At 45.7% G+C, this 15,831-nt stretch overlaps 1 protein-coding gene across 10 annotated transcripts in view; it reads right to left on the reverse strand.

The window, feature by feature from the left end:
* Positions 1–5,303: 5,303 nt before the first annotated feature.
* Positions 5,304–15,831, reverse strand: part of mthfsd (methenyltetrahydrofolate synthetase domain containing) — a 63,843-nt gene continuing 53,315 nt past the window's right edge. For all 10 annotated transcript variants that reach the window (XM_068049124.1, XM_068049129.1, XM_068049125.1 and 7 more), the window contains 2 exons: positions 13,255–13,380; positions 5,304–8,666 (listed from right to left, as the gene is read on the reverse strand). In XM_068049124.1, coding sequence (XP_067905225.1) covers positions 8,154–8,666; positions 13,255–13,380 — 639 coding nt within the window. In that variant the 3' untranslated portion in view covers positions 5,304–8,153. The remainder of the gene's footprint in view (positions 8,667–13,254; positions 13,381–15,831) is intronic.

A 15,831-nucleotide genomic window follows, 5' to 3' on the forward strand; every position in this document is an offset into this window, starting at 1 on the left:
ATCTTTTCTAGTAGTCTGAAGAGACCACGTCTGCTGACGAGGTCAAAGGCTTTGGTGAGATCAATGAAAGCAATGTAGAGGGGCATCTGTTGTTCACGGCATTTGTCCTGTATCTGACGAAGGGAGAACAGCATGTCAACGGTCAATCTCTCTGCACGAAAGCCACACTGTGTCTCAGGGTAGGCGTGCTCGGCCAGCTTCTGGAGCCTGTTTAGAGCGACTCAAGCAAAGACTTTCCCCACTATGCTGAGCAGGGAGATTCCACGGTAGTTGTTGCAGTCACCGCGGTCACCTTTGTTTTTATAGAGGGTGATAATATTGGCATCGCGCATGTCCTGTGGTACTGCTCCCTCGTCCTAGCACAGGCATAGCAGTTCATGTAGTGCTGAGAGTATAGCAGGCTTGGCACTCTTGATTATTTCAGGGGTAATGCTGTCCTTCCCAGGGGCTTTTCCGCTGGCTAGAGAATCAATGGCATCACTGAGTTCCGATTTGGTTGGCTGTACATCCAGCTCATCCATGACTGGTAGAGGCTGGGCTGCATTGAGGGCAGTCTCAGTGACAACATTCTCCCTGGAGTACAGTTCTTGGTAATGCTCAACCCAGCCGTCCATTTGTTTGCGTTGGTCAGTGATTATGTCCCCGATTTAGATTTGAGGGGGGCGATCTTCTTGATGGTTGGCCCAAGAGCCCTCTTAATGCCATCATACATTCCTCTGATGTTTCCAGTGACTGAGGCCAGCTGAATATGACTGCATAGGTGTTGCCAGTAGTCGTTTGCTCAGCGCCTGGCTGTTCTTTGTGCAGTGCTTCTGGCTGCTTTAAGTGCTGCGGATGTTAACTCGCTGGGGGCTTTCTTGTAGTTCAACAGTGCAATGCGCTTAGTGGCTATGACAGGTTCCATCTCTTCATTGAGATTGAAACCAGTCTGCATTTCTCTTCGCATTTTTGCCGCAGGTGGTCAAAGCTGACTCATAGATGGCGTCTCTGATGTGGGCCCACTTGGTCTCAGCATCCCCTGTGGGAGTGTTTTGAAGGGCTGTTACAAGTGAATTTAGAAATTTTTGTAACAGCTGTGGGTGAGAAATTCTGCTCGTGTTGATGCGCGGGTGGTCCTTCTGCTTGGAATGATGCAACTTCTTAGGTCTGAGTCTAACCTTGCTGCGCACCAGGGAGTGGTCGGTGTCGCAGTCCACACTGTGGAAGCTGCGTGTGATTTGAACACTGTTTAAGGCGGCTCGCCTTGTGACAATGAGGTCCAGCTGGTGCCAACGACGTGATCTTGGGTGCCTCCATGAAACCTGGTGAAGAACAAGTTGGTGATGCAGAGGTTATGATAGGTACACAACTCAAGCAGTCTCTGCCCATTTTCATTCATCCTTCCAACGCCATAGCACCCAAGGCAGGAGGGCCATGAGTCATGGTCGGCCCCAACCCTGGCATTAAAGTCCCCCAGCAGGAATAGGTGTTAGGTGTTGGGATGCTGCTAATGATGTTATGGAGTTCCTCGTAGAACTGATCTTTAGCTGCAGGTGGAGAGCAGAGTGTTGTTTACTGTTTGCAGATCAGCACACAGCTCACAAAGAATATTAGAGCTATGGAAAGTGTACAGTAATGTTGCACTACAATGATACCAGATGAACTTAGAGCTTGGATTAGTACTTGGAACTATGATGTTGTTGCTATTGCAGAGACTTGGTTGAGGGAAGGACAGGATTGGAAGCTAAATGTTCGGGGATTTAGAAGCTTCAGGCGGGATAGTGGGGGATGTAAAAGGGGTGGGGGAGTTGCATTACTGGTTAAGGAGAATATCACAGCTGCACTGCGGGAGGACACCTCGGAGGGGTTATGCAGCGAGGCAATATGGGTGGAGCTCAGGAATAAGAAGGGTGCAATCACGATGTTGGGGGTTTACTGCAGGCCTCCCAACAGCCAGCAGGAGGTAGAGGAGCAGATATGTAGACTGATTTTGGAAAGATGGAAAGATAACAGGGTTGTAGTGGTGGGTGATTTTAACTTCCCCTATATTGACTGGGACTCACTTAGTGCTCGGGGCTTGGATGGGGCAGAATTTGTAAGGAGCATCCAGGAGAGCTTCTTGAAACAATATGTCGAGAGTCCAACTAGGGAAGGGGCCGTACTGGACCTGGTATTGGGGAATGAGCCCGACCAGGTGGTCGAAGTCTCAGTAGGGGAGCATTTTGGGAACAGTGACCATAATTCCATAAGTTTTAAGGTACTTGTGGATAAGGATAAGAGTAGTCCTTGGGTGAAGGTGCTAAATTGGGGGAAGGCTAATTATAACAATATTAGGTAGGAACTGAAGAATTTAGATTGGGGGCGGCTGTTTGAGGGTAAATCAACATCTGACATGTGGGAGTCTTTCAAATGTCAGTTGATTCGAATCCAGGACCGGCATGTTCCTGTGAGGAAGGAGGATAAGTTTGGCAAGTTTTGGGAACCTTGGATAACGAGGGATATTGTGAGCCTAGTCAAAAAGAAAAAGGAAGCATTCGTAAGGGCTAGAAGGCTGGGAACAGACGAAGCCCTTGAGGAATATAAAGAAAGTAGGAAGGAACTTAAGCAAGGAGTCAGCAGGGCTAAAAGGGGTCATGAAAAGTCATTGGCAAACTGGATTAAGGAGAATCGCAAGGCTTTTTATGCATATATAAAGAGCAAGAGGGTAACCAGGGAAAGGGTTGGCCCACTCAAGGACAGAGGAGGGAATCTATGTGTGGAGCCAGAGGAAATGGGCGAGGTGCTAAATGAGTACTTTGCATCCGTATTCACCAAAGAGAAAGACTTGGTGGATTATGAGTCTAGGGAAGGGAGTGTAGATAGTCTGGGTTATGTCGTTATCAAAAAGGAGGAGGTGTTAGGTGTCTTGCAAAGCATTAAGGTAGATAAGTCCCCAGGGCCTGAGGGGATCTACCCCAGAATACTGAGGGAGGCAAGGGAAGAAATTGCTGGGGCCTTGCTAGAAATCTTTGTATCCTCATTGGCTACAGGTGAGGTCCCAGAGGACTGGAGAATAGCCAATGTTGTTCCTTTGTTTAAGAAGGGTGGTAAGGATAATCCAGGAAATTATAGGCCGGTGAGCCTTATGTCAGTGGTCGGGAAATTATTAGAGAGGATTCTTCGGGACAGGATTTACTCCCATTTGGAAACAAATGAACTTATTAGCGAGAGACAGCATGGTTTTGTGAAGGGGCGGTCATGTCTCACTAACTTGATTGAGTTTTTTGAGGAAGTGACGAAGATGATTGATGAAGGAAGGGCAGTGGATGTTGTCTATATGGACTTCAGTAAAGCCTTTGACAAGGTCCCTCATGGCAGACTGGTACAAAAGGTGAAGTCACACGGGATCAGAGGTGAGCTGGCAAGATGGATACAGAACTGGCTCGGTCATAGAAGACAGAGGGTAGCAGTGGAAGGGTGCTTTTCTGAATGGAGAGTTGTGACTAGTGGTGTTCCGCAGGGATCAGTGCTGAGACCTTTGCTGTTTGCAGTATATATAAATGATTTGGAGGAAAATGTAACTGGTCTGATTAGTAAGTTTGCAGATGACACAAAGGTTGATGGGGTTGCAGATAGTGATGAGGATTGTCAGAGAATACAGCAGGATATAGATCAGTTGGAGACTTGGGTGGAGAAATGGCAGATGGAGTTTAATCCGGACAAATGTGAGGTAAAGCATTTTGGAAGATCTAATACAGGTGGGAAGTATACAGTAAATGGCAGAACCCTTAGGAGTATTGACAGGCAGAGAGATCTGGGCGTACAGGTCCACAGGTCACTGAAAGTGGCAACGCAGGTGGATAAGGTAGTCAAGAAGGCATACGGCATGCTTGCCTTCATCAGTCGGGGCATAGAGTATAAAAATTGGCAAGTCATGCTGCAGCTGTACAGAACCTTAATTAGGCCACACTTAGAATATTGCGTGCAATTCTGGTCGCCACACTACCAGAAGGATGTGGAGGCTTTGGAGAGGGTACAGAAGAGGTTTACCAGGATATTGCCTGGTCTGGAGGGCATTAGCTATGAGGAGAGGTTGGATGAACTCGGATTGTTTTCACTGGAACGACGGAGGTGGAGGGGTGACATGATAGAGGTTTACAAAGTTATGTGTGGCACGGACAGAGTGGATAGTCAGAAGCTTTTTCCCAGGGTGGAAGAGTCAGTTACTAGGGGACATAGGTTTAAGGTGCGAGGGGCAAAGTTTAGAGGGGATGTGCGAGGCAAGTTCTTTACACAGAGGGTGGTGAGTGCCTGGAACTTGCTGCCGGGGGAGGTGGTGGAAGCAGGTACAATAGCGACGTTTAAGAGGCATCTTGACAAATACATGAATAGGATGGGAATAGAGGGATACGGTCCCCGGAAGTGCAGAAGATTTTAGTTTAGGCAGGCATCAAGATCGGCACAGGCTTGGAGGGCCGAATGGCCTGTTCCTGTGCTGTTCTTTGTTTGAAAAGGAGGCTAGCTTTTTTTTTTAAAGGCTCAGGAATTGGAGCTTTTTCAAAAGGAGAGAGAAAGTTAAGGAGAGGATCTAATTGATGTTTGCAAAATTTTGAAAGGTTTTGAGATGGCTAAAAGAGGAAGACTATTTCCACTGGCTGGCAAGTCATTTAAAAGGGGCATCGATTCAGGATTATCCAAAGAATAACAAACAAGGAGCTAGAAAACATTTCTTACACACAGAGGGTTATTGAAAAATGCAATGCTTTGCTACAAGTGACCATTGAGGCAGAGTCTAAACATCACTTAATTGAGGTTGGATATGTATCTGAAAAGGAAGGGGGAGAGGACTGATGAATGAGATTAGAAGAGATTGCTCCAACTGACGAGCTAATGCTGGCACAAGCATGATAGGCTAAGTGGCCTTGTTTTGTGCTATAAATTCTGAACTTTAGTTTTCTGTAACCACAAGCTGTTCAAAGTGACTGGAAGAGATCAGTGGTTTCTCAAGAAGGGATAAATCTATTTAATTCAACTGATTGCCAGTCAATCTAAATGTATTTATGAGAAATTGTTTTCAAATCCATTTGCTCAAGTATATCTGAGAGAGAAAGAATTTCAAGCAAATCGGCTGTATAGCACCTATCTAGCAGTCAGCCTGAAGGCAGTGGATATAAGGAGTGAGTTAGTAATTCCATGGTAAGGTTTAGCTACACAAGTAAAGGAATCATGATTTAAGTTAATGTTGAGGGTTAACACAACTATGTCTTTGCCATTTTTAACAATGAGATTGATAAAGTTTGTAAATATACTTCAGCTGTTTGATGCACAATACATTCGTCCATTGGTTTATTGCCTGATCCACAATCTGACAGAGGGCATTATTTTGTAATTTTTCAGGATATGGGCAAAGATAACAAGACTGCATTTATTGCCTCTCCCTAGTTACCCCCATTGCATAAAGAGTCAAACCATGTAGGGTGGACTGGAGTCAAATATATATATAAGGTCAGGCCAGATAGAAGTGGCAATTTTCTTTCCCTAAAGGACAGCAGTCCTGACCATTATTCTTCAAGTCAGTGTCGACACATTTGCATTTTCATTCCATCTGTCACATCATATTTGGTCCATGCCATGCCAGCAGAACTTTTACATTATAAACAACTTGACATATGCCTTACTTTGGTCATTTCCTTATTGTATCCCGATTCACTCACTTTACACTTTTTTCCCAATTAAGTTTGACCTCTGGCCACAACTAGGGATAATGGACACAATGTACACCCTTGGTGTGATTTCTTGCCTGGCACAATGGCATCAGACCTATGTGACTCTAACCCCGAGTGAGCCCCGAAGACTCTGTTCCTTTCCAGGATTACATCAGTGAGCTCTACCATGGCCTTGCCTGTGAAACAGGCTTCACAACATTTCTCCTGAGATCCATTTCCTCAGTAAATATTCTTCCTGAATGGTCCATGCCCATTACTTTAGTTAGTTAAAAACCTGTTGGCACTTAAAATGTGTGAAACAAGTATTATTACAGTAAGGTTCTATGGACCAGGGTTTCTACTGCTAACAGTAAAGCTACTGGGCTCCTTTAATTCACATTACAGAAAACATGGGCAAAATAGAATTAATGAAATTAATAGTCTGCAAGACAGAGCACTTAACACAACCATTATCAAAACCAAAAAATAAACTGATTGTTTAGGTTCACATGTGTCAATCAACCTTGTGAGTACTGTGATTAATAGTCACTCAATGCTTTCTATAAAGTTGCATGGGGAATATATACAAAGGTTGTTGCAGTGTTTTATATGGTTTCTCTATTATAGAGGCGATCATATTAGTCACAGACCATGGGTTGAATTTACCATGGAGGCAGGAAACAGGAGCCGGGTTCATTTTTGGGTCAAAAACCCACTTCTGGGGAAAACTGTTTAAGATTTTCAAGTGAGTGAGCCCTTAATTGGCATGGAGGCAGGTTCCCTGCCCAATTAAGGGCAGTGGACAGACTCTTGAAGCTGGAGGGTCAATCAGAGGCCTTCCAGCTTCAGAAAAGCATGTGGCTATAGTACAGGGTAAGTAACTGAGGGGGCACCTCAACAAGAAGATGCCCTCGGAGTCACTTTTTAAAACCTAATAAAAAAAAACAGAAAAAGTAACAAGGTCACCACTGTGGGTGTGGGGGGAATCCCTCTACAGGGTGGTCTTTGGCTGTACCCCCACTCAGACAAGCAGGGAAGAGTGCCTACCTCCAGGCATTGATCTGCCTCCCGTCGGGGAACTGGAAGCAGTTCCTCTTAAACTTACCTTTAATAAGGCTCCCAGTGAGCCTAATTGCATGCCCGTCTCACGGGGCTGGGCAGCCTTCCCAGGCCCCAAATGCATCGCCCCCAAAATGGCCAGGACTGGGAATGGTGTCCCAAGACTGACACGCTGGCCAGCACTGGTATTTCAGGCTCCCCTCCGCCCACTCCACCACGACCCCACTGGCTCCATTCCTGACTTTGGGGGTTGGGGGAGCGGGACCCGAAAATGCAGGCCCAATGCTGGGCTGGATTTTGTACTGGAGGCAGGGCTCCCAGCACCAGGCCGAAAAGGCGGGGGGGGAGGGGAACTCTGCCTTTTCATGCCCCCCCCCCACACCCCCCAGAGCGATCCTCCAGTCTTTTTGAATCAAAGTTTTAGGAGGTGGGATCCCTGTTCCTTTAAAGACTTTAAAGGGATGGAGATACCGCCTTTATGAACTGCCGAGCAATCAGAGGGCCAGCAGCTCAGCAGTATCGGCAGCACCACTGGGAGCTCTGGCCACTGCTGATACTGCAGAGACCTCAGACCCAGGCCCTGTGCTGGAAACCCGGAACAGAGCTAGGTGAGGCGGGGTCGCCAGGGCCAGTCCAGAAGGCCCCAGCGTGGGGGAGCGGAGGAGTGGTTATGCAGCCCGGGGGGTATCCTGGTGGGGGGGGGGGGGGGGGGGGGGAGAGGGGGTGGTAAAAGTTGTTCCCGGTGGGGGTCATCCGTGGGCCATAATTGCCCATGAAGCTGGGACACCCCCCACCCAAAACCTGCAGGGAGACTGCCTCTTTTTCCAAGGCGCCCTCCCCCCCCCCCCCACCACCACTGCTAAGATCCCAGCAGCTGCCGGGAGGCCTTTAATCAGCCATTAATAGGCCACTTAAGGGCCTCAATTGGCCTCTGGGTGGGAAGACTGTTGTCGGCCTATCCCGCTCCCAGGACGATCGCTGGGTGACGGGCCCCTTCTGCCCCCTTGCTACCCATCGCAATACTCCATGCCTCCCCCCCTCCGCCTTTGATCCCGCCTCAGGCGGCCTCACAAAATCCTGGCTGTTGTCAGAGAGTCTCTCGGTATCTGTCAGATAATGTCTGTAGCATCTCGGAATAGATCTCTTCAATGCTCAAGCAAAACAAATTTTCTAATTCCATTGACTATTCATGAAATGCCTGTGTGCTCTTTGATGCCAATCAACAGTGGTCTGTTTGAATTCAACCTTTTTCAACTGTTCTTCCACATCCACATATGGTAATAAGTGCAATGCCAAATTGTAAATAAGCTGACTCCATTGTATTTCATACATCTGGATATGACCAATACTTTTAAAACATTTTTAGTGATGTGAAGTTCGATGCTGACATTTTTGGTGTGTGATCAGGCTAATGGTTGTTTACTCATTTTTTCAGTGGTTTGAGCCTCTCTGGCTCTTGGCAAGTTCAACTCTAATCACACTCCCACTGATACTTAGCCCAGCTAGGGAGGTTACAGCTTCTTCTGCAGTTACCTCACCCTTATAGTCAAGAAAAGCCCTGTGCTGGGCACCCTGCCAGTTGAGACGTAATGGAACTGCATTGTGATCTCTCAAGATATTCTTCAATTCACTGACTCTCAGACTATGAGGGATGTTACCCATATAAACTGTAGTAACTCTGCTTGGAGCATTACACTGCATTTCACGGCCAGTTTCTATTTGTTCTTCACTGGCTTCACTATTTCTGGTCATTTTAATTGGATCAGCTTTAATCTTGGTTGTGTTTCCACTTTTCCCCAACGACATCCTTTTGTTCGAGAACTTCGGCAGTTCTTTTTTCTCTGTGAACCTTTCATCCTTCAGCGTGACATCCTTTCCTGCTTTTTTTTCCCTGAAGTGAAGGCTTTTAAGGATTGGAATTTTTTCCATCATCTCTGAATCCACCTGTAAAACAGAAAAGGGAAGACATAAGAGTCGAAGGTGTGGCTAAAGGATGCTAAATGCGAGCAAGGTGTGCTTTTGTTTAAGACATGATGGGAGCGATTTTTAATTTCTGCCCAAAACAGACAAGAGGTCAGTGCAGCAGCCAAAAACCAGCATCAGGAGGCCAAACCCATTTTCAACGTCAGGTTCCATCAGCATAATTTAGGCAAACTGCCAACTAGCCAGCACCTCCTCCCACTGAGGTGAGGGAGAAAAATCCAGCGCTCCGTGGGTGAGTAAAGCTGGAAGTCAGCAGTAAGAGAACATGGAGGTAGCCAGCAGCAGCCTACAATACTTCGTGCGGAACTACGAAAAATAAATTCCAAATTCTCCCGGCCCTACAAATCTTCCCTGCCCCATTCGCAAAAAAAGTTGCAGAAAATGCCTGTAGCACCTCGGAACTGCCTCCAGCAAACTCTTTAAGGACCACTGATTAGGTTGCTCACTGCCTGGTATGAATAGGTGGAGTATGCGGCATCCCATTTGTACCTAAAAAGTGCCAACCAGTAACTGGCTTAAGACTCTGATTTGTAGACTTTCAACCCTTTCTGGTGGGTGTGCAGTACTCCCATTTACAAGCACATCTGAAAATTGCATCAGAAGGGCCATAAGAGGCCATGGTGCAGCCAATGTTATCCTTCACCACCCCCCTCACCCTGGCTTTCCACTGCTGATTGCCCATCTCACAGGTGAGTAAAGTCAGTGGGGGGGGGGGGTAGGGGGGGGTGAAAAGAGTGACAGAACAATTGAAAATTGACCCTTATGACGAATTACTTCCCTTTTCAAGTTTTACAAGAGAATGGTGATATTGGGGTTTTTTAATTACCCTGATATTGATTGGGCTAATGTTAAAGTAAAGAGTAAGGAATTTCTGAAATGTGTTCAGGGGAACTTCCTTAAATCAGTATGTTCTCAGCGCAACTAGAAAGGATGCATTGCTGAATCTGGTGCTGGGGAATGAAGTCGGCCAAGTGTCTGTTGGGGAACACTTGGGTAACAGTGATCATCGTACCATAAGGTTTAGACGAGTAATGCAGAAAAGCAAGGAACAAAGTAAGACAGAATGTCTAGATTGAAAGAGGGCTAATTTCAAAATGATGAGAAGGGATCTAGTCATGGTAAAATGGAACCAAAGACTGACAGGAGAAGCTTTTTAGGAACAATGGATTATCTTTAAGGAAGAGATGCTTCAGGTACAAGCTAGGTACACTCCAAAAAGGGCGGAAGGTAGGGGAACCAAAAACAGAGCTCCTTGGATGACGAGGGAGATAGACATTATAATGAAACAAAAAAAAGAGGGTGTATGATGCATGTCAGGTGAATTCTTCAAGTGAGAACCAGACCATATACAATAAGTTGAGAGGGGAGGTAAAGCAAAAAAGAGAGAACATGAAAATAGAATGGCAATCAACATAAAAAGGTACCCAAAAATCTTCTACCAGCATATAAATAAGTAAGCGGGTAGTAAGAGGTGGAGTGGGGCCTATTAGGGACAAAGAGGATTCTTTGCGGTGCAGGACAAGATTAAAATACTCGAGTACTTTGTATCTGTGTTACTAAGGAAGAGGAATCTGACAAAATATCGGTAGAAGCGGAGTGGAGGCAATGGATGGGGGAAAAATTGAGAAGAGGTACTGAAAAGGCTGGCTTTGCTTACGGTAGCTAAGTCACCTGGTCAGGATGGCTTGCAGCCCAGGTTGTGAAAGAAATTGGGGGTGGAAATAGTGGAAGGGCTTGCCATAACCTCCCAATCTTCCATGGATATGGGGGAAGTGCCAGAGGATTGGAAGTGGCAAATGTGACACCCTTACCCAAGAAAGGGTATTAGAAACAATAATCAGGGGGAAAAAATCAACAGGCACATGGAGAAGTTTGAGTTAATTAGAAGATCCAGCACAGATTTTTAAAAGGAAAATCATGCTTGACTAATCTAATTAAATTTTTTGATGAAGTAACAGAGAATGTTGATGAAGGGAATGTGGTGGATGTTGTTTATATGGATTTTAAGAAAGCATTTGATAAAGTACCACATATAAGACTGGTTAACAAAATTGAGGCTCATGAAATAGGAGGGCCAGTGACCAATTGGATAATAAATTGGCTGAAGGACAGAAAGCAGTGAGTTATGGTAAATGTTTGTTCTTCAGACTGGAGGATGGTAGACAGTGGTGTTCCCCAGGGTTAGTGCTAGAACCACAGCTTTTTTTCTTGCTTTATATAAATGACTTGGATCTTGGAATACAGAGTAGAATTTCAAAATTTGCCAATGATACCCAACCTGGAGTGTGGCAAACAGTGAGGATGATATGAACCGCCTGCAACAGGACATAGATAGGCTAGCAGAATGGGCAGACAGATGGAATTTAATACCGACAAGTGTGAGGTGATGCCTTTTGGAAGGGATAGGGAGAAGCAATATATACTAAATGGCACAGTTCTAAAGAGTGTGCAGGAACAGGGGGACCTGGTGGTGCATATGCATCAATCTTTGAAGGTGGCAGAGCATACTGAGAGAGTGGTTAGCAAAGGATATGCAATCTTGGGCTTCATTAAAAAGAGGTACTGAGTACAAAAGCAGGGAAGTTATGCTGAACCTATATAAAGCTCTGGTGTGGCCACAACTAGAGTATTGTGTCCAGTTCTGGTCACCTACTTTAGGAAGGATGTGGGGGTCCTTGACAGGGTGCAGAGGAGATTTAGGAGAATGGTTCCAGGGATGGGGGAATTTTAGTTAGAAGGCTAGGTTGGAAAAGCTGGGACTGTTCTCCTTAGAGCAAAGGAGATTGAGGGGAGATTTAATAGAGGTGTACAAGATTATGACAGACATATATAAGTTAGACAAAGAAAAACTGTTCTCATTAAGTAATGGTACAAGGACTAGAGGAGACAGATTGAAGGTTTTGGGAAAGAGATGCATGGGGAATGTGAGGAAGAACTTTTTTACGTAGCGAATTGTAATGACCTAGAACTCGTTAACTATGAGAATGGTGGAAGCGTAGACAATAATTTCAAAAGGAAATTCGATGGCTACTTGGAGGAAGTAAACTTGCAGGGCTACGGGGATCGAGTGGAACTGACTGGATTGCTCTGTCAAGAGCCAGCATGGGCTTGATGGGTCAAATGGCCTCCTTCTATGCTGCAAAATGACTCTATGAGAAATTGTCAATGCAACTGCTTAAAATTACATGTTCAGATAAAGTAAGTCAATTGTTTGGTACATTAAAACACATGGTTGTTAACCTGTCAAACCTGCAGAGAAAGTCTTGTGCTTGTTCACCGAAATAACACACAGAATGGTTCTCCCACATTCGAGGCCAGCATCAGATACTCCCAGTTCATGAATAATAGTTTGCACTATTCTGTGCTATGTGCTTATTCCAACCTCAGAAAAAGCACCAGTCAGACACTTCCATTTCTGTAATCGGCCATCCTTGTGCTCAATATGGAGCCAATTAACAAGCAGCTTTATGCTATGGACACATATCAATTAGGACATTGTGAGAGAATGCCCAAAATGGTTTACTTCACCTACAGACATCAGAGCAGAATGTTGAAGGTGGGTGGGTATGAAAATTTATACCGCCAGCCAGCATGCCTGTACCATCCTCATCGGGGCCATTTTCCCAAAGGCGGGTTCGGGTCGTAAGGGTTGCCCACCCACAGGTGACAGGTAGTCAATTAAGGTGGGTTGATGGCTTATTAAGGTCAATTACCAGAGGCCGACTGCAGGACCCAGCAGCATGGGGAATAGACCAGCTATCTGGAGACAAACTTCAAGCGACAGACCCAGGGCCCAGCGCTCCAGGCAGGCCTGGCAGATGTGGCCATTTATTAATTTAAAAGTTTTAGAAAGTTGATAAGAGGATGTCTCAAGATGGAGGCATCCTCTCTCACCCTTACCTGAAATGACAGGCTGCAGCCTCCAACTGGACCTCCAGCTTCAAGAGCCCGCCCACCATCTTCAATTGGACGACGAGTGTGCCCTTTGGCCACTAATTGGCCAATTCAGGGAAAATCACTGCCAGGTGACTGTTCCCCACACAATGCAGGGTGGGGACCCCCATTTGACCCCGACGTCTGGGTCCCGACCCAAAATCAAAATCCTGCCCCCAGTTTATATTGCTTACAGACATCATAAGGAGGCTTTCATTGCACAACATAGAATTAATAAGTGCATAATGGGGATCGCAATGGTGCAGGTCACTGATTCACATGCAATGTTTGCTCCTATGATTTCCCGACCTCAGCTGTGTTTTCATGAGGCACAGTGTGGGGGCCAGGCGCTTCCCCCCCTGGACAGGGACAGGAACAGAGTTATGTGAGTGGGGAGAGGGGGAATGAACATGAGACTTTCTGTTCTCTTGCACCTTTTCGTGACTGATTACAAAGTGGCGAGCTTGGAACAGGGTCATATATGCAGAGAATGTTATGTGGTCCAGGGAGACCTTAAAGAGGCAAATGGGGGAAAGAAGTATTTTTTGACAAAAACAAAAGAATCTTCCCTTTCAGCAAACAAAAAATTGCGTAGAAAAAAAGAAGCATTATGAACCTTTGACCATATAATGCCTTGAGGTTTGGAGCGTTTGCAGTTTGTTCCGATCACTTGAGTAGGTGTAAGGATGTAATCTACAGTCAGATCATGGTTGTCCATTAGCTCCTCTGGGATGTCAAGCAACTAGAAAAACATTAAAAATATAGAAATTGATTAAAACTCTTCTAACTCTATTCATAATCTTCACCTTAAAATTCACAGAATGTCCAATAGGTGTCCAGTAGGTGTTACCAGGTGCTAAACATATCGGGCTGGATTTTACTAGTGTGCCGCAAATCGCAGTCGAGCACTTTGAAGTCGGCGGTCTGCCCGCTTTGAGCAGCCGCCGCTAAGGCCCCAGGATATTTTGTGCGGGGGCTCATTTAAATGGAGGGGACGGCCGCTCCTTACCCGGCAATGGCGTCCGGCGCCACCGCGCAGGTGCTGGCGCCATTTTTAAAGGGTTGCAAGCCCTTACCGGCAATTTAAATTTTTAAAGGGAACATTACCTATAATATAAATAAAAACATTAAAGTACACAAAGCTCCTCTCCCACTACCCACCCGCCCCCCCCAATCATCCAGCAATAAATTTATTTCCCTCTCCACTCACCTGCCCGAAAAAACATTTTTGCCGGTCCCAATCTTTCACCCCAAATTTTATGATATTTCCCCTTCAACCCCTTCCCACCATCCGCTCAGCCAATGGAATAAGTTCCCTCCGTTCCTCCACCACCGACCTGAAAACTAAATCCCCACATTCCCCCCTCCCCACCTGTGTCTCTCCTTGAATCCCCAAACGGGTATCGGAAGGCGTGGGACGTCCGGCCACTGGCTGGAATATCGGTGTTGGACGGCCGTCCAGTCCAGGTAGGTTAATTAACATGCAGTTACATAAATTTAATTAGGCAAATGAAGGCTTGGCGGAGGGGGGGGGGGGGCTGCACTGAGGCCTCGCCACCATTGGTAAAATGCAGCAGGGCCTCTCGTCATCGGGGGTCATGTCGTGCCTCTCCCGAAAGAATTTTCCAGGCCCCCCCCACCCCCCGCCACTACCTCCCAAGCCGGAGGGCTAGTAAAATTCTGCCCATTATCTCACTTAATACAGCCTGCCAATCTGACATCACTTGCTACTGCTGGCATTCACTCTGTATCACTGTAAAGACAGCACCCTCTGGCATCTTCTCTGAATTAGTGAACTGTATTGACAGTGATGCCAAATGGCACCTTTGGCAGTGAATGAATTAAAGGGAAAATTCAAGGATCAGGCTGCAAAGCAGCCTTATCCTTGAGTAAATATACATTGAGGTGTTTACTTTCATGAAAATGTATTTAGAACTTTAAACCATGTTTAAATGTTTGCCTTGTCATGATTGGCTTCCTGATTGGAGCCATAGTTTTTGCACCATCTTCCAGTGCTAAGCAGTGAGCCATGACACTTCAGCTTTCACCTTCCACTGGCTTTTATATCGCCCCAAGCTACGGATATGTTCATGGATGTACACATTTCCCAGCTACTTTTATATACTTACAAACACTTAAGCACCTAGAGGAAATGAACCAGATGGTCCTTCCAACTACAACGTTTAAAGTCTTTTTCCATCTGAACTGCAGCAGTTTAAAATTGATTCTTCTGAACACCATTTACTTGTATCGAGCAGTGCACTTTCCTTCCTGGTTCATTCTTCTTCTTGTAATCAGTCCAGGGCCTCTTGGACTATGGCCATACCTGATGCTGGCCTGATTTTTCCTGAATGGGCCAACTTGCCCTATGGGAAGGTGCAATCTGTGTTCAGCTGGGTATATCCTGCCATGTATGAACAGCTGTTCAAAATTCCTATTCCTTTCTGAGCAAGAAGAGCTTGGAGCTCTGCCCAGATAAGAAACATGCAAACAGTACCAACTGTTTTTGTTCAGTAAAGTAAGCAGAATAACTTTGGTGATCAGAAAGATGTATTGGACCGTGCAGATTTTGTAAGGTTGCTCACGTCCTGTAAACAGTATTGTTGCTCACTAAAGTTCCACCTGTCCTGGAACCACTATACACTGCTGGTAACTAAGCAGCCAAAAAACACAATTCCGAAGTTGAAACTTTAGGAAAAAAAACGAGCAGAATTTTCCATTCCTGCATCTGGGGATACTCAGTGGTCTGGACATAATGAACACAGACAAATCGGGTGAGAGGAATCCAAAAGAAAGTCTGTCCAATTCTCGATCAACTTAATTAATGGAGTGTGTTAGCGATTGGATTAGCATTATTAAATTTTTGGATGGAGGAAACTGCAACTGCAAACTGGTAGAACCTCTCAAACATCAGCCAATACAAACAAAACCGACAATCTTGAATAGAGATGAAATCCATTCCATGTTGAAGGAAAATCCAGGAAATAATTATAAACTAAGGCAAGGACACTTAGGAATTGCTGTGAGAACGTTTCCTTGCTCGGCTCAAGAAGCACTGAGGTTAGAAAAGACTTTGGGCAGGATTTTCAGTGGCCGATGGGGGTGGGAACGGAGACGAGCGGGTGCATAATTTCATATGAACATACGAATTAGCAGTAGGAGAAGGTGACTTGCCCTTCAAGCCTGCTCAGCC

The sequence above is a fragment of the Heterodontus francisci genome, chromosome 17, assembly GCF_036365525.1.
Source record: "Heterodontus francisci isolate sHetFra1 chromosome 17, sHetFra1.hap1, whole genome shotgun sequence".
Lineage (NCBI taxonomy): Eukaryota > Metazoa > Chordata > Chondrichthyes > Heterodontiformes > Heterodontidae > Heterodontus > Heterodontus francisci.